General features: G+C 34.8%; 1 protein-coding gene across 1 annotated transcript; it reads right to left on the bottom strand.

The window, feature by feature from the left end:
* Nucleotides 1-596: 596 nt before the first annotated feature.
* Nucleotides 597-22,388, bottom strand: LOC146141546 (katanin p80 WD40 repeat-containing subunit B1-like). The gene is made up of 19 exons (XM_083390176.1): nucleotides 22,260-22,388; nucleotides 20,538-20,668; nucleotides 19,387-19,504; nucleotides 17,448-17,590; nucleotides 16,481-16,564; nucleotides 15,545-15,660; nucleotides 14,557-14,677; nucleotides 13,620-13,724; nucleotides 12,679-12,732; nucleotides 11,876-11,958; nucleotides 11,190-11,274; nucleotides 10,303-10,399; nucleotides 8,965-9,428; nucleotides 8,134-8,229; nucleotides 7,075-7,233; nucleotides 5,549-5,625; nucleotides 4,318-4,392; nucleotides 3,736-3,849; nucleotides 597-1,361 (listed from the first exon to the last, which is right to left on the bottom strand). Exons 1-19 carry the CDS (start codon nucleotides 22,291-22,293, stop codon nucleotides 1,229-1,231), a joined length of 2,289 nt encoding a protein of 762 aa, XP_083246302.1. The 5' UTR covers nucleotides 22,294-22,388; the 3' UTR covers nucleotides 597-1,228.
* Between the last annotated feature and the right edge of the window lie 23 nt (nucleotides 22,389-22,411).

Genomic DNA, 22,411 nt, shown 5'->3' with positions numbered 1-22,411 from the left:
TCAATCTGTACCTTACATGAAAGTGACGGCTTCAAATTTATTCTGGCCAAAATCCCGTAAGGTTGAAATTGGTCCGAGAGTAGTAATATAGGGTAAATTGAAACCTGTGATTCATTTGCTTATACAAGGTTTTGCAAAGTATATTATGGCATAATTAAACATTTTTGCTGTCACAGAATTAAGGAGCTGTTGGGAATAAAGCAACAGCTGAATAGTTGTTTTATTCATTATATTCTAACAATTGTAGGTAATAACTATGCGGAGGTATGTTTAATATCCACATTTCACATAAATTTAAATGTTTTTTTATCTTTGTTGTCTTTAAGCAAGTGTTTCGTTCGCTTTTTAATATTAACATAATTAATTTAGTTGCTAGAAACTCGGAATGATAACAATTGCGTCACACCTTTTAGAGGTGAAGCTTTGATTTATTTCTCAGTAACATTAACAGAAGATGATACGAGCTCGTATCGAACCGTCTTAATCAAGATGATGTCGATCTACTTTATCAAGCTCATTATCAAGCTACATTACATATCCGTGTATATAGTGTACCTAATCTCTTTGTATTGCTCAATACACTGTCAGTTGCATCTGAGAAGGTTTCAATTTTATTAAGTTGACATTAAAGAGTAGAGAAAGAACAGTATCCACAGATGTATCAAGTCGCTTTACAGTGTAAACAAAATCTTTAGCACCAAAAAGGCAAAGGAACAAGGTATTAAACAAAAATGGAATGTATATGTTTGACAAAAACATTAAACTTGCACCAAAAAAGTGTTTAAGATTTCAAAACAAATGCCTAAATATCTGTGTATTTTAATTTTTCCGATATTTTTATCAATAAATTAAAATTTTTGCTCGTTCAAAATCAGTATTTCATTGATCCTCGATATGTTTTTCGTCTGACTGAAGAATATCTAACATAATGATCCCACAAAATGCGATTTCAGAACAAATGCTGACTTATCTGCGTATTTTAATTTTTCAGATATTTTTTTTATCAATAAGTTACAATTTTTGCTCCTTTAAAATCATGGTTGCGTTGAACCTCGATTTGTTTTTCGTCTGCTGACTGAAGAATCTTACATAGTGATCCGAAAAATGTTGATGTACCAACATTATGCAAAGAATAAAATCAACAGATGAAACCTATATGACGGCGACGCAGTGAAAATAATTCTGAAAAATCAGGCGAAACAACAGAACTCGAAGCAATTGCTCTTCTTCACTCCAAAGTGCTGATGAGAATCTTCAGTTCTCGAAACTGACTCCCGATTTTGCCGGAAGTCTGCTGTTTCGATTCCAAGATATCTCGTATGGCGGCCAGTTTTTCGTAGCAGGCTTTGCACTTCTTGTGTCTAAAGATTGGGTAAATTTGGATGATGTTAGTTTTTGCACATGACATATCGAACGTTTACAGCAGGGCTTTCCAAAAAGGGGTTGTGCGACGTTTTGGGGAAATATTATGACGTCATTACCATAAATCTTGCAACGCTTCTGGGAATTGAATGACGTCATTAAGCCACTACTTTAACTTTTGGTGAACCATGCCCTTATAGTAGTGATTTCTCACCGAGGTGTTGGTTTTAATGCTTATAGGTGTGTATACCCGGGTTCTTTAACTGGGCCAGGCACCCTATGCGGATTATTATCGTTATTTTTTATTTTTTGGGGGGGATTACGGCTTTATTGATATTTTAGTGGAAATAAAAAAGCTGTGAATTTAAAAACAAAGAAAATGTATTTCAAAAAACATTTGGTATCTTTTTCTTGAAATTTAAATGTAATGACTTGATTTGCACACCAATTGGACAAAAACTACATGTTTCTTGATTCTAGGTGTTTTACGACGTCATCTATGACCCTGGTCCACGAACCCCCCAAAAAGTTAGGGGTCCTCGTTCAAAACAGTTTAAGAACCCCTGGTGAAGACGTATATTTTTGATTTTTTAGGGTTCTATTATTTGCTCTATTAGTAAGCTTCTTCGAACAATCATTTGTGCGCAAATGAAGTGCAATGCACTTAAAATATTTTCCGTAATACATATCGGTTTAATTCTAGTAAAAGTGCTGCAATTTGTATAACAAGTCATGTTGAAATGAATTAAGTCAAGTCATTTAAAAAAAAAATAATAGCCAGTCAGTTCCCAGCCAAGTCATTGTCATAAAATAAAACGTTGAACTACTAAAATTGGTAAACTCGTATACGCTTATGAGATATAATTTAAATAACAAAAAAAAACATGTATGATCTAGTCCAGTGATTCCCAACCTTTTTTACACTATTGCCCCCTTGGGCTCCAAATTATTTCATATCGCCCCCCTCATCTTGCTTTACAGTAAAGTATTATATTAATCGTTGTGTAACATCATTTTGACTTCACCTTCGTTTCGATAATCTGTCGTTCATATTTTAGGAATTTAGGGTGTCTAACATACATTCATTATAGGAATTTATAGATACATTATTTCACCAGGTTATGTCATTACCAGAAAAAATTCAAATTTCTGCACCAAGACTTATCAGGGGCGGCGACCTTTTTTTAGCCAACCAAACTCAGAAAGGTCTCTGTGGGCCGCACAAAATGTTAACTACGAATTGTGTTAACAAAATGTTAGAACAACTGTGAATCAGGCGGGCCTCGAATTTTTTTCATCCATACTACTAATGAAAAGTGTAATAAAGCTACTTTGAGGAAACGCGATAACCTTAATAAATAAGTGGGGGCGCATCTGGCGAGCGAAGGGAGCGATTTTTGTTGAGGTATACCGGCATTTCTGTTAAATTTCCTGCTAGTTTTTATTACATTGCCTAAAAACAACCAAAAAATGTTTGAAAATTTTCCGTTTGTCCGCGACGCACATTTATTTGGCAGCCCTTCCACGGCGCAACGGTAAAGAAGCGCTGATTTAGTCCAAAGACATCATCAAAACGTAAACAAACCAGACGTAGAAAGATCATTCGCGCGAAGCGCGAAAATTTTTCGACCGTACTAAAGGTAAAATAGTCAAAAAGCATTTGAAATGGACTCGTGTCTCGTTGTCAAAGAGGCGGCAGTCCGAACCTGGCCCGTGGGCCGTAGGTTGGTGACCCCTGCTTTAAATATACAAACATTTTACCGCGTATAAAACGGTGAAGCGCAAGAGCAACCAACAACTTTACATAACTATTACGTAACAATGGTCGGGAAACTACTACAAGTTCGCTGTACGGAAGTTGGCATTTAAGGTTAAAAGTTACCTACAGTGCTGTTTGTTACTATGTTTATGTGAAGCTTTTTATAAAATATAGCAAGTACTTTCATGTAACGCCCCCTTATGTGCGTTCAGCGCCCCACAAATGAGAAACAGTCCCAAAACGCCCCCTTGTAACTCGCCAACGCCCACAAGGGGCGGTACCGCCCACGTTGGGAACCTCTGATCTAATCGTTTTACGTGCCAAACTTGAGATAAATAGCTCAATTTTATAATAAAATGTTAAATAAAACACTTGATTTCGACTGTAGTCACTTAACTCAATGATTTAAGTCCAAGTCAAGTCATCTGTCAAAAACGATTTAAGTTAAGTCAAGTCATTTGAAAACAGAATGTAAACTTGAGTCAAATAATTAAATACTGCTTTTAAGGCAGTATCACTGCCTTTTTGATACATTTGCTTTGTTACGAATTATAAGGGCCACTTTTCCACATGTAATATTGCAGCAGAGAAAATAGGCAAGGGCTTTAACTCACCTTTCTTCCCTCGAAATGTCAACTGACGACGGCGGCGTTTTCATATTGGCACGAATTACTTGCGCGAAGTTTTTCAAAACCAACTTGAGGGAGTTGCATCCTACGTTCATATACCTACGAAAAAAAACATTACAAACCGTTTTAATGGTAAAAAATGACATTTTTAACGATGAAAAGTGGGTTTCGAAATTTCAGTATTCACAGGTTCATTTTCATCAAAGTATTACAGTTTGTTACAATTTAATATTATTGCAGGATTTTAGAGGGGTTTATGCTTCAACAGGGGCATACTTTAAAAAAAAACGTGAGTATATTTATTTAGACTTGCTTCTTAACATTTTAAACAACTTTTCCATATTAATAACCCATGCTAATACTTAAAACAAGTGAGGATCTAAGAAAAATGCACATTGTGTGCCCCTTCGTTCTATCTTAATGTATAACATCCCCTTAAAAGCAATAAATTGAAAAGACAAAACACGCGTTTTCAGGGCTCGGAAGTAATAAGTTTAATATCTAAAATAAAAGAACAAGCTTTAGCCAAAAGATAGGAGGGTGGAATTTTCTGCGTTTAGCACTTACGTTTCATACTTGCTGGTGATAAGGGATTGGATTTCTGGCAGCATAACACCACAAAGATCAAGACTCCATAGAGATCTGTCAAAGCATTTTTTTAAAACACACACAAAAAAATATATAAACCAGTAGATTAGGGGTCGGGAACCTTTTAAGATAAGGAAGCCATAAAAGCTAAATATTCTTGGTTGTATTTCCATGAGAGCCATATAATACGTTTTAACATCTAGTTATCGGTTAGCAAAAACTATAGTAAATTGAGCAGGGCCATTGTATTTATTCTCATTAAAAGGACAGAACATAAAAAGCACCAAAAATTAGCTAAGTTTGCACAAGCAAAAACTATTAAACATTATCAAAATCAGTAAATTGAGCAGGGCCATTGTTTTTATTCTCATTTAAAGGACAGAACATAATATGCAAAAATTAATTAGCGAAGTGCACAACTTTGATTTCGGAGTTCCGTTGAAGAATAGGGCCCTTTGGACAAAAATAGATTCGCGCGAAGCGCCGAAAATTTGCTGCTATGTGTAATAAAAAAAATATAAAGTTAGGAAAGCGGTCGTGGCCGCTTGTATTTTTATTCAGATCATGCTGTGAAATGATAGCTTAGATTTATAGCCAGGGCTGGGGAGCCGGAGCTGGAGCCCGGCGCTAAGCATTTTCTCTGGAGCCAGAGCCGGAGCTGGAGCCATTGTTATTATTTTTGTGGAGCTGGAGCCGGAGCCATTTTTATTATTTTTGTGGAGCTGAAGCCGGAGCCGGAACCCTTTTTATTATTTTTGTGGAGCTGGGGCCATTTTTCAATTTGTGGTGCTAGAGCTAAGAAATTATATTTTGTTCCATCTCCAACGTTATTTAGCCAAAAGCAATTTTTAAAACTTGCCATTGAATAAGTGACTGGTGGCACCGGAGTTGGAGCCGGAGTCATTGGGTGTGTGTTTGATGGCTCCGGAGCTGGAGCCGGAGCCAAAGGATATGAGTTTTACTACTCCGGAGCTGGAGCCGGAGCCAAAGGATTGAGTTTTACGACTCCGGAGCTGGAGCCGGAGCCATTTAATAATTGCCTGATGGCCTCGGAGCTGGAGCCGGAGCTGGAGCCGGAGCTAATGCTATTTTACGGTGGCTCCCCAGCCCTGTTTATAGCAAGATTCTATCAAAAGAGCCATATGGCGTCACAGAAAGAGCCATAGAGGTTCCCGACCTTTGCAGTAGAACAAGAAAGCATTTTACTTACGGCTTTAGGACAAGGATGTTTAAAATGTCGACTACTAATGCTTGGTCATTCATTTTTACAGCAGCATTAATGGACGTCTGAAAAAGATAAAAAAACAATAGGTTTATAACAAAAGAACAAATAATAACATTTAGAAAAACAATTTGTTGTTTGAAGCAAATTTTATAAACCATAGTAAATCCTGGGTTTATCACATATTAAAAAATATTTAAACATTCTTAAAAATGTAATTGCATTCATAATAATTTGCTTCCCTATATTATAGGTTAAACTTATACACATAATTAGTTAATTACATAAGTTGTATAAAAATATATTTTTTGTAGATTAAATGTTTACCTTGATTCTCATTTTTTTTTTTTAAATACAATTTAATGCCATGTCTAAACAGTAATCGCGTTTCATGAATTTTCTCAACGTAATTCAGTATGAAGCACGGGTTATTAAGCTTAGGTCCACACGTTGGTTAGGTTTAAGGGGTCCATTAATGTCTGATTAAGATCTTGGTGTATAAAAGTTTTTCAATTGAAGTGAGGTTAAAAGATAAAAAAAAAAGTTTGGCATCTACTTATTTTATATATTTAGACTCCATTGCAGTTCGCATTTGTTGGACCAAAAACAGCAGGTTTTTAAATCTATTTTTATCAGGACTGGGGAGTCAGACTTGGAAACAGGACTCAACGGAGTCGTTTTTCTAAAGCCGGACTCGGGACTCGCGTAAGACCACGTATGCTACCAGAGTCCCGAGTCCGATGTGCGCATGCGCAGTACTGAATTTTTAAACTGTATTGCAAAGGCGGGATAGCATATGGTGGATATTTTTCAACCATGTATTGTGGGTTGATAATTTGACGCCACTATAAGTAGATTGCTGAATATCCACCGTATTTAGTTGTGTAAATTGGCGGAATACTGGGCCCTGTATAGTCTCAAGCCGGACCAAAAATCTAAAAAAAATGTATCTTGGCCAGAGTCGGTATCGGGTTGTTTATAACCGACCTGTTTTTTATATAAAGTCAATTTATGACGTCATCTATAAAATTTCATGCCGACCCTGATCCATGTGAACCAAAAACATTTTTGACAGGTTTGCATTAATTTAAGAACCCCTGGTGTAAGAGCTGTATGTTGCAACTGGCAATTTATAGATATCAATTTAAAAAATTGACCATATTTAATACGGACGTTCAGGCTTAGTTAACAAAATTCCCGACTAGCTTTTGCACAACCGTGCTTCATCAGGTCAAAATAAAAAAATAAAATAAAAAATCAGTAGAAATTGATTTTATACTTTGACGAAGCACGGTTGTGTGAAAGCTTTTCGAGGATTTAATACAATTTGTCTTTATATAGTGCCACCTGATTAACATATTTACAATGTCAAATACTGCCATTTACAAAAATTAAAGAAAATTAAAGGTACAAATTACGCAATTAGCCTGATCTCGGAAAATACAGAAAATGGCTTGGTAACAAAAACTTGCAGAATCTTTATCAAAAAGAGTTCTTTGTAGCCCTTTACTTACCATTACATCACCACTGGTCCAAAGTGCACGAACAACCTCTAAGTTTTTGTGCCTACTGGTCAGCACCACCCTCATCGATTCAAACCCCTTGCGGATGTTGGTGATAGCTTCCTTGTCATTAGAAGCTGGGGTGGCTACACTGGCACTATCTCGCTTAGGCTACAAAAACAAAAATTTCACTCACATAACTAGGTTAGTTCGTAAAAGTTCGGAATTATTTTTTTTCTCATAAAAATTTTGAAAATATTTGTTTTTTTCTTAAAAATCTCGGAATTTTTTTCTTAAAAAAATATCAGAAAAGTCTTAAGTGAAACAAATACATTGCTTTTACTAGAGATGTAGTTTTGATACTGTTCAGAAAGCAAACAAAAGCTAACAACATACAAATTGGCTTCCGTTTTAGTTTAAGGTTGTCACACAATTTCATGAAAATATTTAAAGATACTCAAGGACTTTTTAAAGAATTTTTTTAAAGAAAATGCTGGTTAACACTAATGATAAGGAAGTCCGGTACTTAATATTTAATTCAAATACCGATACCGGGTATTTTTTTTTGTATCACAAACCAAACCGATCTCAAAAGACATCATTACTATGCTCAAAAAGGCAAAAATAGATAAAATTGTACCGGCCGTTCAAATCTATTTTTTTTTTTTGGAGTAAAAAAAGTTAAGATGTTTAGTTACCTTATTAATTGTAAAATTGCTCTTCTGGCAAAATTTTAATGAAGTATAATATTGACCTGAAGAAGATTGCCCGAATAGGTGGTCGAAACGTTGGTACTTCGATAAAATTTTTCCCGAAGAGTAACTTTACAATTGAAACAACGCCTGGTAGCAACAGCATATGCCTAGTTACTTTATGTTGTTAACCTACATTATTTCTGCTTTTATAAATTAAACTGAAGGTCCTTTGTTAATTTCGTATCGGATCAGCACTGCTACCACCCCAGTATCGGACCAGTGCCATACAAACACTTGACATTGGAATTATCAGACATCCCTAGGATCTGATAATACCGGGCATCCCTAATAATGAAAACGAAATACTGATCCATACCGGTAGAAAGGCGTTAACATCCAAGTTGACTGGGTCTTGTCGATCTGAAGGAATCACCGTCGACATTCCCAGGGGTTTTGAAGGCTGAACTGTTTGCTGAAATAGAACAAAACATAGTATAATTGGGTTTTTGAAGGTATACAGCGGAGAAAAAGGTTAAATTGGTCTAGTGCAGTGCTTCCCAACCTTTTCAGTTTGCGACCCACTTTTAATGCAAGTTGTATTGTTCGACCAAGAACGATATTTCGTTGAACTTGTTGTTTCTAGGTGCCTCTTAAGCTTCGGTGGTTTCAATGACGCGTTCGGCAATATCTTTGCACACTGCACACTTTGTGCTTTGGGCTTAAGGTCATTTTGTGTCCACATTTCGTGTATATAAACGTGTTCAACAAACTGACCCAAAAGCACAAATAAAATGAGTCATGGTATATTGTTACAAATTTGCTACTTTTGTTATTCCTCTAGTGACTAGACTAAAGAGTCTAGTCTAGTTGGATAAAAAATTAAATAAAACCACATTTCGTGTAATCAGAGTCATATTTCCTCATTACAACTTTCCTAGATTTCCTTTTCATTCCATTTACTCAGTTGCTTTTGCTTTAAAAAAAAAAACTATCCATTTTGTGACTATAAAAACAATCAAACAAAATTAGAGAGTTTAAATAATTAAAATTAACCGTTGTTTAGCCATAATTTAAAATGTAGCTAATTGGAAATAAAATTAACAGTTTTAGAAATGCTTCGCGACCCACTGGTTGGGAAGCACTGGTCGAGTGTTTATATTTTATTACAAAACATTTTTACATTAAACTTTTCCGTTTTAAATCTAACCTGTTTCGGTTCTGTCGGTGTAACTGGATCGCATGCACCCGGCTTTTCTGGAACATCCTTGTCTCGAGTCGGAATCTGATTCGAGTCATGCCACTGCAGTGCACCCCCTAGTGGTGGTTTGACATTGCTTTGTCCGATTGTCGGCTGGTGGTTTTCGCTCGAAGAAACCGGAGTCTTTTTCGATTCCGAAACTTGCGGTTTTTCTTGGACTTCTTCCTTTTTGGGCAGTTTTGGTTTGGCCGCGTTCGCCGTAGCTTGAGGATTCGGTTTCTTGGGATTTTCGAATATCGATACTGGAATGTCTTTTTTTGTTTGGGCCGTCGCCTTTTTCTGCTGCGAAAGAGCGACGGACGTGTCGCTTTTCGACACTTGGTAGACGTTTGGTTGTTGTTTTTTTGCTTGCGTCGGTGGCTTTGAAGCTTCTGGAGCTGCGTTTTCGTTTTGATCTTTTACTGGCGATCGGGCTGAAATTTAAATTTATATTCTTGAGTTGTAATCACAATAACAACAAGGGTCATAAAGACTTTACTTTTCTCTTTTTACTTTTGTGTCATTACTATAACTTTAACGACAATCAGGTGATGGCCTTATGGTTGAAAGAAACCTTGTAAGTGAACGGGCTAAAATTTAAATTTACAGTAATAAATTTATTTTAATGAATATACTGTTGCAACCAGGAGTTGCAGAATATCTATTTTTAGAAACTGCATTAAAGAGTACCCTGCAAGCTAAATAAAATTGGTAAAAAATAGGTATTTACCATTAAAAGAAATAAAATGCATGTTTCATTTTGCACACAAATGCACACGATCTCAGAACAAATTGACTTGGCACAAATAAGACGATGCTACCACGATTGTTCTTCAGGCAAATGTTTTTATTTATAAATCTACCAACGTTTCAATGACCTATACAGGAACTTTTTATCAGGGCAATGAACTTGCAACTGGGAAAAACTATATATGTAGCTAAACAATAAAAACACAGCGGAACACGGTTTGCAAGGCAAGACGAGAAAAAAATTGTTTTATCGAAAATCACAATGTTAATCAGGGTCATTCCGACCGAATAGCTCTTTGTTAAGAATTAAAACCTCCAAATAAAAATGTTTTGAAATGGTAGCTCGGAAAAAATGACCACAAATTCAATCATGTTTTTAACTTGATTTGATTTACAAACTGCATATAACCCAACTTCCTGGTAATAAGTTTAACTTTATGATAGTTACAGTATACTTATTTAATTGAAAGGGTAAAGTTGGGACAATAACGTTGCATACTAAATAGATTCCGCTAAACAGGAAAACGAAAAGAATGAAAAAAAAAACAGGTTTCTTACGTAAAGTCGACGTAGGTTTGAAAACTTTTTCCGGATCTGTTGGTATTTCTGCCGCTTTGCGATATGATTCGGAATTATTGTTGTTGCACTGAATGGCCTGCACAAAAGATTAACAGTTTAAAAAAGTGCACTTTCTAATTTTCAACCTGGATTGACTCTGATTCCGCAACCCTGCTTATTTTAAAGTCCACTTTTTAGGAAACATTTTTGTTGATATAATTTTTTTTGTTTGATATAGACCAGTGGTCGGCAAACTTTTTTGTCGCGGCCCAAAGTACTCTTTTCAGAGCTATTGAAGGCCCACTACGTAAAACCACTACGAAAACAGTGGCGGATTAAGGAGATTTGATATTAAGGTGAAATATTAGACGGCGCCTTGATGCCCAAAACACTGTCATGCCATAAAACGAATATACGCGCGAAGCGCTAAATTTTTTCGTTTACATAAAGTTAAAGTTGGCAAAAAATAGAGTTCGATAGGCACTCTCAGGGTCACATTGACAAGTGGGCCTTTACAAGCTGAGCCAATTTAAAATGTTTATGCCACACCAACTGTTAAAAGTACATTGAATGTACGGCAATCACGCGGCCAACAACTACATGTTAAACACTAAACTTTTCAAAATTAACTCTCGGCCCACTATCAGCTCTGCGGCCCATAGTTTGCCGACCGCTGATATAAACACAAGGGTTGCTGGCTTTTTAGTAAGGTTTGAACACTAGTTTTGTAGAAATTAATGATGTTTATTTGGTTATGGAAAATATTTAATAAGGGCTATATTTTTTTAAGAATTTTAAATTGCTGGATAGAACAACATACATTTGGTGGCAGGTCGAATATAGTTTTATACATAGCACTAGTAATCCATAAAAAATATTAGGTATACATTTGTCTGTGGTGACGTAAAAGTAGCATCACTGGCAGGAACTCCACAAGAAGTGTGGGGACGAGTTGTTACGTTGCTCGTTCGTCTGAAATCAAACATGTTGCAGGAATTATGTTCTCTACAAGTGGTTGGCTATTACAAATGCATTCTATCTGAGGAATATGTTACAATCAGAATTTATTTTATAACATAATTTCAGATTTTATTTTATTGTTAAACGTTAAAGCTTATGCTTTATTTTCAAACGTTTCGGCAATTCCTATTACCATCATCAGTGTCATTAGGAATTGCCGAAACGTTTGAAAATAAAGCGTGTCGCTTTTAAGGTCTATTTGGGCCGTTATTTTCACCATTAAACTTATGAACAGATCCGTATATAGTGTTTTAAAGCTTATTTTATTGCATTATTATTTTATAAGAAAGTAAATTTACATTTTTCAATTAAATTTTGTTGAGTTGTAAAACAGATTTCATGTTCTCGGAATTTTATTTTGATTTGGCGAATACTGATTTAAAAAAAAACACTCAACTATCTTCACGCTATTTGATGCAGAACATGGAAAGGTTGCCTGAAATCAGGGACCAAAATAACCCAAATCAAAACAATGCATTTGGATTCAAGCTTACAGTATTTGGATTAAAGCTTAGAGTACGGTTCAAACTTACAATAGCCTATTGTGCATTACCTTGGCTGTGGGTAATTAGGTGGTGGCATTCCTGATGGGGAAGCAATGTTATCCTCCTTTTTCGTTGCTTCTGTTTTAATGCTCTACAAGGAGTATGAAAAAAAATCATATATATACCAGTGTTGTAATGACTTGACTTATGTGCACTTAAGTCACTGTTTTTAAAAGAACTGACTTGACTTAAGTCTTTTGTGCAAAATGACTTAGGTTGAAATGAAATGTTTTGATTGAGCTTTTTTTTAACTGAGTTGGGTTATTTCTTGTGTTTTTGCACACTTTTTTTTGCAAAACAATTTTCTTGCTAATTTGAGCGTTTTTGTTGTTTTGTAGTTCGGTATTGCTTCTACTCAGAAGAGTTAACCATTTCAATAATTTAATATTTTATTTTGTATTACAAGGGCTTGACTTGATAATGACTTGTTCCTATTATGACCTGACCGGGACTTGGTATTTATTTAAAAAAAAGCCTGGACTTAGACTTTAATATGACGTATTTACTAACAAATCATATACGATGAAAATATTGTAAGAAGCAGCTTTTGAGTAGGTAAACTGAGCAAATTAAAAAAATTGTGTTTACCAAGACCAAGCATTAACAGTCCAAGATCACTAAATACAGTTTTAACAAAAAATGTTGATGTAGATTCGTAGTTACGAAGCTGACTTTTTAGATTATCCAACTTTCCAAATTAATATTTTAATTCGTTCTTTTGATTTGCTAGTCCATAATTAGGATAAATTAAACAGTGCGTTATTTTTTATTTTGGTGCTTGGTTTCACATGATAATTATTTGACAATATACCTTTAAATCGACGATATACACGGACACAACATTTTGATTAAAGGAGCAACCCATCTGAAAGTAAAACAACGAGACTTTAGAAAACCTAGAGAAAAACAAACACATATATTAATTATATAAGTTAAACAAGATGCATTATGACTCTAAAAGGGCTTAGTCAGAGAATATGCATTGTATACACTGTATGTTTCAGTTACCTATAAGTTATTATTACATTAATTATTTGGGACCTAAGAGAATAGCATGCAGGCAACTAACAACATGCAACTAACAGGGTTGTTGCTATTTTTTATAGGAGATTACACTTGCAATTTTTTTTATGCAATTGTCTGTTGTTAATTGGTTGTCAAAATTAATGATTAAAACACAATATATGTCACATTTCCTAAAGCTGTTAACTTTAAATTTTCCCGAAAGGCTAAAAACTGATTCTTGGTGGTCTCAATCATTAAAGCCTAAATTTGGGCTTTAAGATGAAAAAATGTGTTAAAAGTTTTGAGCATAATGGTTGGAAGCTGGACATAGTAGCAATTTACCAACAATTATTATAGGTCGGTAATGGCGAACCACTGAGCAGCAGGTCATTAAGTGACCCAGCACAGATTTTTAATGACCCACTTGTTTCTCTAGAAAAAACGAAATGTTATTTTACTCATTTTAAGGAAATGATAAATGTAAAAAACAATTGTTCGTTATATAACACTATAATGTTTAAATCAGGGCTACCCAATCTGTGGTACGTGCAAAAGTGTTTTAGGGGTGACGAGTGTGGAGTAGTCCTACATTAACTGCATGTAGTATTTCTGTATGGGCTTTCATATTATTAGTATTGGAATAGAATGTACATTAATTATCAGACATCTCTAGTTTACACTAAACAACAACATGTTGGTCACAAAATTATAGGAACAGTGTAAACGCCTTGGAATGTCTGTACTTACCAGCTGTTCAGCGGATATTGTGATGTCGGCAGGTTTTCCCCATTTAACGGCCACAGTATCGAGATGCTGACATTTTGGCTCCCAAAGAAACACCTTGCAGTAATCCTGGAACATTACAAATACCACATTTACATGAACTATTTTACTACTACGTAGGTCAGAGTGAGCAACATACGGCATGCTGGCCAGATCAGGCTGAAAAGGCAAATCATGCGACCGCGACCTATTTTTCAAACTGGACATAAAAAGCGATTCCTTACAATTTTGTGGGTATTTCAACTACGTAAATGCAAAAATCTTGTACCTGCATCAACTGTGGCATGTAGTTATGCCTTTTTAAGAGCAAAATACCCTAGTTTCATATTTGATTAACAGTCGTTGCCGTTGTTATATTAAAATAAGGTCTACACAGTTAATATTTAACGGCCCGCAGAGAACTGTCTGAGTATGGTTTTAGCCCGCAACTAGAAAAATGATTCCTTGGCTCTCGTTTTTAGTTTTTTTTAAAATGTTTTAAACAGTAAATAACAATTTATAAAAAATCAAAGATATTTTAATTGTTGTTTATGTAATTGGACATATGATTTCAAAATAATTTGAAGGCCAGATTTATTGATTCTTGGATGCTCTAGTAAGATAAACAAAACATTTTATCTGAATTGTTTCAAATTTTTACAAAACTTAATAACCATTAGACCATAAACAAAATATTGTGTATATATAGCATTATAAAAAATAAAGTGGAAACATTTTATTGCTTGTAGTCTTTTTTAATATAATCTTAGACCAAAACCCACAAAAAACTACTTTAACATAATGTGCCAATTTAACTGGGATGTTAGTTTGTATACCACCAACAGAAATGAATAGGACTTTTTTTACATTAAAGTTGGGCAAAATCCCCACAAAAAACTACTTCAACATGTGTGCTATTTACCTGGGATGCAGTGTAAAGCCAATCTCCGCTTTCATCGAATAATATTTTCTGAATCGCATTCGATTCTGGCAGTGTACTGGAAATAAGTCTGAACTGCTCGACGTCGTAAACTTTGCACGTTCTACAACAAAGAACAAATAAGTATAACACTGTAATTTACTAGTGTTGTAAACAAGTCATTTTGAAATGACTTAAGTCCCGGTCAAATCATCATTTTATGTAAAATAACTTAATTCCGAGTCAAGTATGTTTGAATAAATAACAAGTCAAGTCCCAGTCAAGTCATAATAAAAGCAAGTCAATGTCAGGTCAAGTCCTTGTCAGAAAAATTAAACGTTAAGCTTTTAAATTAGGTAGTAAACTCCAAGTCAAGTCCTTGTCATAAAAATTAAAAGTTAAGCTATTAAAATTGGTAAACTCGTCCTATTATGAGCATTGAGCAATACCTTAATTAAAAAATACCCCAAAAGCAATTTACAGCAAACAAATTGTTATGTGCAAAATTAGGATAAACAACCCAATTTCACAAAAATATGCTTACTCAAAACACTTCGATTCAACCCAAGTCATTTGTCTAAAAACGCTTAAGTTAAGTCAAGTCATGCAGGTACACTAGTGTTGTTCAAAAAAACACTTTTTTTGTCAAACTTCAGTGGGGATCTCATGGAATTGTTGCGTCAATAAACCCTACATACCAAATTGGAGCACTTTTGGTTCAGTATTAATTTGAAATTTCTGATTTTGGTTACATTTTTTTTTAAATTTCAGGAAATTTATTTTTAACTTTTTTTAAATTGCTTGCAATGGAATAGCTATAAATAAACCTGTTTTAAAGTTAATAAGTGGGTAGTCATGGTATAACTGTCACATTTTAACAACAGTTAACAGGTTGTTTTGATCAAAAAATGGCTTTTTTATATTATAAGATATCACTAGGAATGTCAGCTGTAGACTGTGAAGCACCTCTTTAATACTTTAAATTGCTTACCTGTCTGCGCTTCCAGTGGCCAATAGGAACTCCCTCGGGTGAAACTGCAAGCTTGTTAGGGCACCTTGGTGGTCCTTTAGTTCGTGTAGTAACTTGCCAGCGGTTATATCCCAAAGCTGAATAAGGTACAAGAGATTTAGTGAGCAATGGGTTGTTGTTCTCTTGATTTCCGCTTATTGAGCCCGTGTTGCTCAGTTGGTATAGCAATTCCCAGTTTGGCTGGGGTCGTGAGTTCGAACCTCACTGCAGACTAGTTTTACAAACAGAATGCGCCAGGCAATGGTGTTATTGTATTTCTCGACTTGTTGCCCTTTAAGTCTGTGTAGCTCAGTTGGCTAAGCGACGGTCCCAGCATGTCTATAGTCGTGAGTTCAAATCTCACCACAGACTAATTTTACGAACAGGATGCATCAGGCATTGGGGCTGTGAGTGTTTCTCGGCTTGCTACCCTTTGAACCTGTGTAGCTCAGTTGGATAAGCAACATTCCAGTAGGGTTGAGAGTGTGAGTCTGAATCCCACCACAGACTAGTTTTACGAAAAAGACACAACAAGCAATGGAATCATGGTAGTTTCTTTCTCTCTTCTGGCCCTGTGTAGCTCAGTTGGTAGAGCATCAGTCCCGGTATGACCAAGGTTGTGAGTTAGAACCTCACCACTGGCTATATTTGATCTTCTGATTTTCCAGGTCTATCAAAGGCTCCCAGTGTCTGGAGTCATTATCATTTACTGTCAAGTGTATGTAAATCATTCATCAACCAAAAAGGACCTTAAGAATATTTTTTGATTTTCTCTAAGTGTGCAACTTTAACATTTCTTACAACTAATGAAACTCACACACACATATATGTTTAACAACTGTGATGGAACCTTTTTAAAGCTGCTTTTGACCCACAATTTCTCTTTACAACAAGTAACAGTATAACTACATTGCTTACTTTACAAGTTCCATCAAGTGAAGCAGAAGCAATCCATCGACCATCGGGACTGAATTGTACATCACTGATGCTGTTCTCATGACCCTACAAGGAAACTCAACTGGATTAAAAATAGAAAAGCAGCATTTACACACAATGATGTAGAAATTAGAAAAACAGTAATTTGACTAATTAACCTGTTTACTTTAACACAGTGGTTTATAAACTTTTTTATTTGCTGCATTAGTTTTTTATTTATTTGTTTGATTATCATAATCAATTTGCACAGTTTTTAGTAATACTTGGATTTTTTTAAGTTTTAATGTACATGTTTGGGTATAATAATATCTTTACATTCATTTGCCGCAATTTACCTCTAGATACAAAGCAGATTTGAAAAATCAATTCAATAAAAATTAAACAAGCAGCATTTAAACCCATTGGTGTCCAAATATGAAAAAAGGCTATTCAAATATTTAATCTGATCAATTTTAAAGAGCGGAATTTTAAACTTGTTTTATGATTTGCATTTGAAAAGTTTTGTTGAACTTATATAGTAATTCAATAATTTTTATTGACTTCTTTATTTGCTTGAATATCGTAATCAATTCCCGCAGTTTTTATTCACAATTAAAGTTTGAATGCGCATGTTTGGGGAAAATATTATGTTTAAATTCTTATGCCGCAATGGACTCTGGATAAAAAGCTAAAGCTATTATCATTCATGAGTCATGATCCTATTAGAAAAAAAACACAAAATTAAAAAAAATATATAGTCACTGTTTTGTATGTAAAACTTAAAAAAATTGTGGTTGATGCTTCAATACACTAATGTAGTACGTCAAACAATAATATGTTGTTTAAATCAATGTATTTCTAACAGGTCAAAATTTTGTCAAAATAATTCATTTTTAGGCCAAAATTTCATATTTCAGGTTAAAATTTCTCATTCTTTAATCATCCTAGTCATAGTATAAACTAGTTTTACCTTGTAGGTGAATATGCAACCCTTCCTTCGAACGTCCCACATTCTCACTTTATGGTCGTCCGATCCAGAAACCACAAACTCTCCGTAAGGATGAAAATCGACCGCTCGGACTGACGCTTTGTGACCGGATAAGTGACGAACAACTGTGGGACAATGTAGCACCCAATACATAACAATGGAAATCACCTTGACCCTTGCAAGATAAATTTCGACCTTAATTCCTGATTAGTAACAGCTGACTACTATAGCAATTCAGGCCAGACACTGTTAAAACATATTTTAAAAACAACATACTTTAAGATATTTAAGATATAATGACAGTGCCTTTGCCGGTGAAATATATATATATCTACATAATAAAAGTTTGTGAGTTGTGTGTAAGTGTATGTGTGGCAACATGCTCGCCCAGTAAGTCTACAATATATTTGTGTTACATCACAATGGAAGTGTTACGTTACACTCAATGCAAATTACAACAGGTTACAATTTGATTTTATCACTTACCAAGATTGTGTATCCCAGGCCCCAGCGTTAGTTAATTTAATATAGGTATTTTGAGAAGTTTTTGTGGACCCCCGGTTGAGAACCACTGTTTAGAAGTTTTGTAGTATATTCTATTTAACCTGGGCAACGCCGGGTATTTCGTCTAACATTTATATATATATACATGTTCTAAGATATTTTAATAGTGTTTCACTGGAATTGCTAGCTTTGCAAGAGTATTCTGCTGCAATTGTAGCACAATTGAGATGTCTGATACTTGATATTTCATTTCAATGTTGATACCCAATTTTTGGGCAAAAAGCATTGCCATTATAAAAAGGCAAAATTTAATAAATTAATAAGTGCAACGAGCAATGGCAATGATTTCCATGGTATTGTGCTAAAATCTGCATTTGAAGCTTTGTCTTTTATGTTGAACAGAATATTTACTCAATAATGAATTTCATGTAAAGAAGAAAACAGAAACACTATGTTGGATCGCAAAACAAGGCTCAAATGTACAAATTAATTTGGTATCAGACCAGCACCGATACCTATCAAGCATATCATCTGATTACCAATACTATTCCTTGATACCAGGTGCCTGTTCCGATCCAATACTATCAGAAATCCCTAATCAGAATTATTGTCTGCACGCTGAAGTTTACAAAACAGTTTTCGTAAAACGGCTAAATTATAAAAAAACACTTCTACAGCGTCTTTTTGTGCATCTCATGATTAGGAACATTAAGCTTAGGCCACAATTTTTTTGAAACAACCCTGCTGAGCAGTATACAAATTATAAGTGAAATGTAAACCAGCATAGAGGTTAACCAGCAATTTATAGATGTAAAGTACAATTAATAATCGATTTAAAAAGGCAACATTATGAACCCTGAAAGAGGCTATGCGATTTGGAACATCAATTATATTATTGGACACTGAACATATTTGACACGCAAAAAATATTAGGTTAATTATTTATTATTATCCAAGTGAAAGGTAAAACAGCATGACAGGTAACCAGCAATTGTTTTAGATGTAAAGTGTATACTTAAAGTTACAGCCTCATTGATAAAAGCTTAAGCCACAAACTTTTAAACAATCCTCATAAAGACTGTACAACAAAACAGTGAAATGTAAAACAGCATGATAAGATATACAGGTGGCCTTACATTTCTTTGTGCTTATGCTTAATACATCTGAGTTAGTCAACATAGGTATTGGCTACAAATCGATACTAATACGATTTGCTGTAATAATAGTATGTAATAATTTTAGTCAGAAGAGCTATGTAAGATTTTTTTTAAGCCTAAAAATAAAAATCACAATTAAACTCTACAAAACCACCCTAAAGATCTAAACGTTAAAATAGTGAAATTTCGACTAAAACATTTAGTGCAAAGTACACCCCAGTTAGGGGCGTTTTTTCTGGATAAAGTTAATTGCTAGTTACCTTTGGCAGCATCCAAGTCCCAAATCCTGATTGCACCTGACAACGAACCGGCACAAACCAGTTCTTCGGTTGCGTTGAATCGAACGGTTTGAACGGGGGCAGGGAGGGGTGATAAGCTCTGTGCAAATAAATGGACTTATTTTTACAATTGGGATTGAATCAGACTAGGACAATTTGATAATACTAGTTTTATAATTAGAGCAACTAGAAAGTAATTCTAATTCCAGTTTAATTTGTGAATTGCTTGTGTGCTCTAATACTAGTTCTAATCTAATTTGGATTTGGAAAACACAAATGCTCTAATTTTAATTCTAATCTAATTTTAAGAAGCTGTACCCTAATCTTTATTTAACGTTAAAACTAGGGTTATTAGGATTAGAGACATATTGGCCGATTTTTCGTGCCAATATATCAGTAAATTTTGACCTATATTTTGGACAATATTTACTACGAAAATATGATATATTTTTTTTTCTGAAAATGTAACAAATTTTAATAAACATATTTGTGTTATTTGGATTTTCTTTTCAATTAATTTATATTTTGACTGGGTAAATAATCTTCCCGAAAAAGTGATAGCAGTGGATGTCTAGTTGGGAAAATATGGCCAATACACTATGTCAAGAGTGGTATCAATATTGGTTAAATACTAAAGTGGTGTCCCTTCATGTCACATGATAAATTATTTATTTGCATTTGAGCGATGCGTTGTGATCCAACACTCCCTAAATGAAAACATTTTTTTTCTTATGGGTCTAAAACAGTGCTTCCCAACTTTTTCAGTTCGCAACCCACTTTTAATGCAAGTTTAATTGTGAAACCCACAATGAGATATGAGTATGACCAAACAAATTAATGACAAAAAAAAACATGCAATTTAGGCTACTAATAATGCGAAACTTGAGCTTGCATATTGGATTGTTCTGTATTTGTTACATTGTTGCATAAATGTTATGTAATGATAATGCAATAATTTCCCGCTTTAATAGAAAACTGTTACATTCAGAAATGCTTCGCGACCCACCTGAAATAGGACCCACTGGTTGGAAAGCAGTGGTCTAAAACACTGACTGTTGGACAACATCAACTTTGCTTTACTGAACTATCACAAGTATATAAAAGTTTAAAATAAATATTGGGTAAACGTTTACGAGTATGCAGTTGGGTGATCCGACATGCCAAAGGTTAACTTTCCCGTCCTCGCCGGCCGTGGCCATCACTCGCCCGGATTTGTGGCCAAGGGCGGCACATGTTACGCTTGAACTGTGGCCCACAAACTCCTCTGCAAAGAAAAACAGTTTCGACTAACTACAAAATCAGAAATACTAAACATGATTATAACAGCTGTTCAGTTTAAAATCTTTGATTTTTTAAGGTTTACAACTCAGCCTGATAGCATAAATCGAATCCCTTTCTGCCAAGGTAAATTTAAATAAAAAAAGTCCTTTCTGGCCTAAATATAGTATAATTTGGTATAATTTGGCCTAAATATAGTATAATTTTTTATAGTATAATTTTGGGTTGCGACAAAATATAGAATGCATTCCGGACACCCTCTGCCAGAGGTATTCTGACAATATTTTCTCATGAAAAATATTTATGGAAAATAAACTTAATATACCATACTTTCTATATGGGATTCATAAAAAACTTTCCTGAGAAAATAAGGTCAAATTTTATCCTGGGCAGCTTGTGAAACATATCGGAAAACCAACTGTATAGCAATGACTTGCACTTATGTCACTGTTTTGCGAATGAAATGATTTGACTTAAAAGATTTGGGTAAAATGACATGACTTGACTTGAGTCTTTTGGACAAATAACTTGAAATAAAATGACTCCAGTTTAAGCAAGTTTGCGCTGGTCTAGAAACCTAACACTTTTTTTAAGCAACAAAACAAGTTGTTAAAAATGAAATTGCAGAAAACAACTAAACATGGGTGGTTAATATAACAAAAATAGTTGAACCACCCGAACTCAAATGCTAACTAGCACCCCCACCCAAATTATGTTAGCAATGTTAACCCAACACCACAAGTTTTTTACAAATTTTTGTCCCATAAAACAATTTGCTTGCTATATGCTGTATTTTTGTTCTGTTTTAGTTAAGTTCTTGCTCAATAATCAGACGAGTTGAATGGTTTGGGTTTATACAAATAAATTTAGTTTAATAAAACATTTTCATCTGTAAACAGCATATGTAACTGCTGGTTATATTGATTTTCACTGTTTCGTATAGGCCTACGACGTCCAGATGTTAGTAGTTACTAATTCATTAGAAAAAAATGTTAGTAGTTACCAATTCGTCGTCCGGAGTTTGACCCAATCATATGCAAGCCGCTACAAACGCAAGATTTCAGTACTGGTCTAGAATTCTACCACAGCGATGAAACATTTATTGAAGGAACACACAATATTTGGGTTAGGGTGTTGGCCAGATTAGAAACTTTAGATTTTGCGTGCGGGCGACGATTTTGCAGCTTGAAATTGTGCGGCTGTAATAAGATTTCCGCCCATATTTGCACGGCTGTAATAACGTTATTTGCAAAATTTGTACGGCTGAAAAATTAGTACTATACTTAAAACCACTAGCGCGACATAAGTTTTGCGTGTTTTAGCGATCTTACGTGGCTGACCGAATTTTAGATGAGATGCGAGGCTGAGCAAGAAACTATGCGGGGGATTTCGAACCTGGGGTGTTGGTTAATGTTTGGGTGAGGGTGGGTCAAGTATTAATATTGCTTAAATTACCCAAACCGAAACGCTAACCTGCACCCTAACCCAAATAATGTCTGCTGTGGTAGGATTTAGACCAGCGCCAAGATTTCTTATCTTTCTTATACATTGAACAACTTTTTCAATTTAAAACTTACGAATTTTCTGACTTCTCTTCGTGCTGCTGAACATTTTCTGGCAATGTGAAGAGCTTTTTGGGGGTCATAGGCACCTATTAGTCAAAAATACTCACACCTTAAAAAGAGTGACAATTGCCGAACCTATACGCCTGTCAAAAAAAAACGAAAGA

Source organism: Ascidiella aspersa, chromosome 5, assembly GCF_963924565.1.
Source record: "Ascidiella aspersa chromosome 5, kaAscAspe10.2, whole genome shotgun sequence".
Classification (NCBI taxonomy): domain Eukaryota; kingdom Metazoa; phylum Chordata; class Ascidiacea; order Phlebobranchia; family Ascidiidae; genus Ascidiella; species Ascidiella aspersa.
The sequence above is the reverse complement of the archived record's forward strand: the minus strand, read 5'-3'. Positions and strand labels throughout refer to the sequence as shown.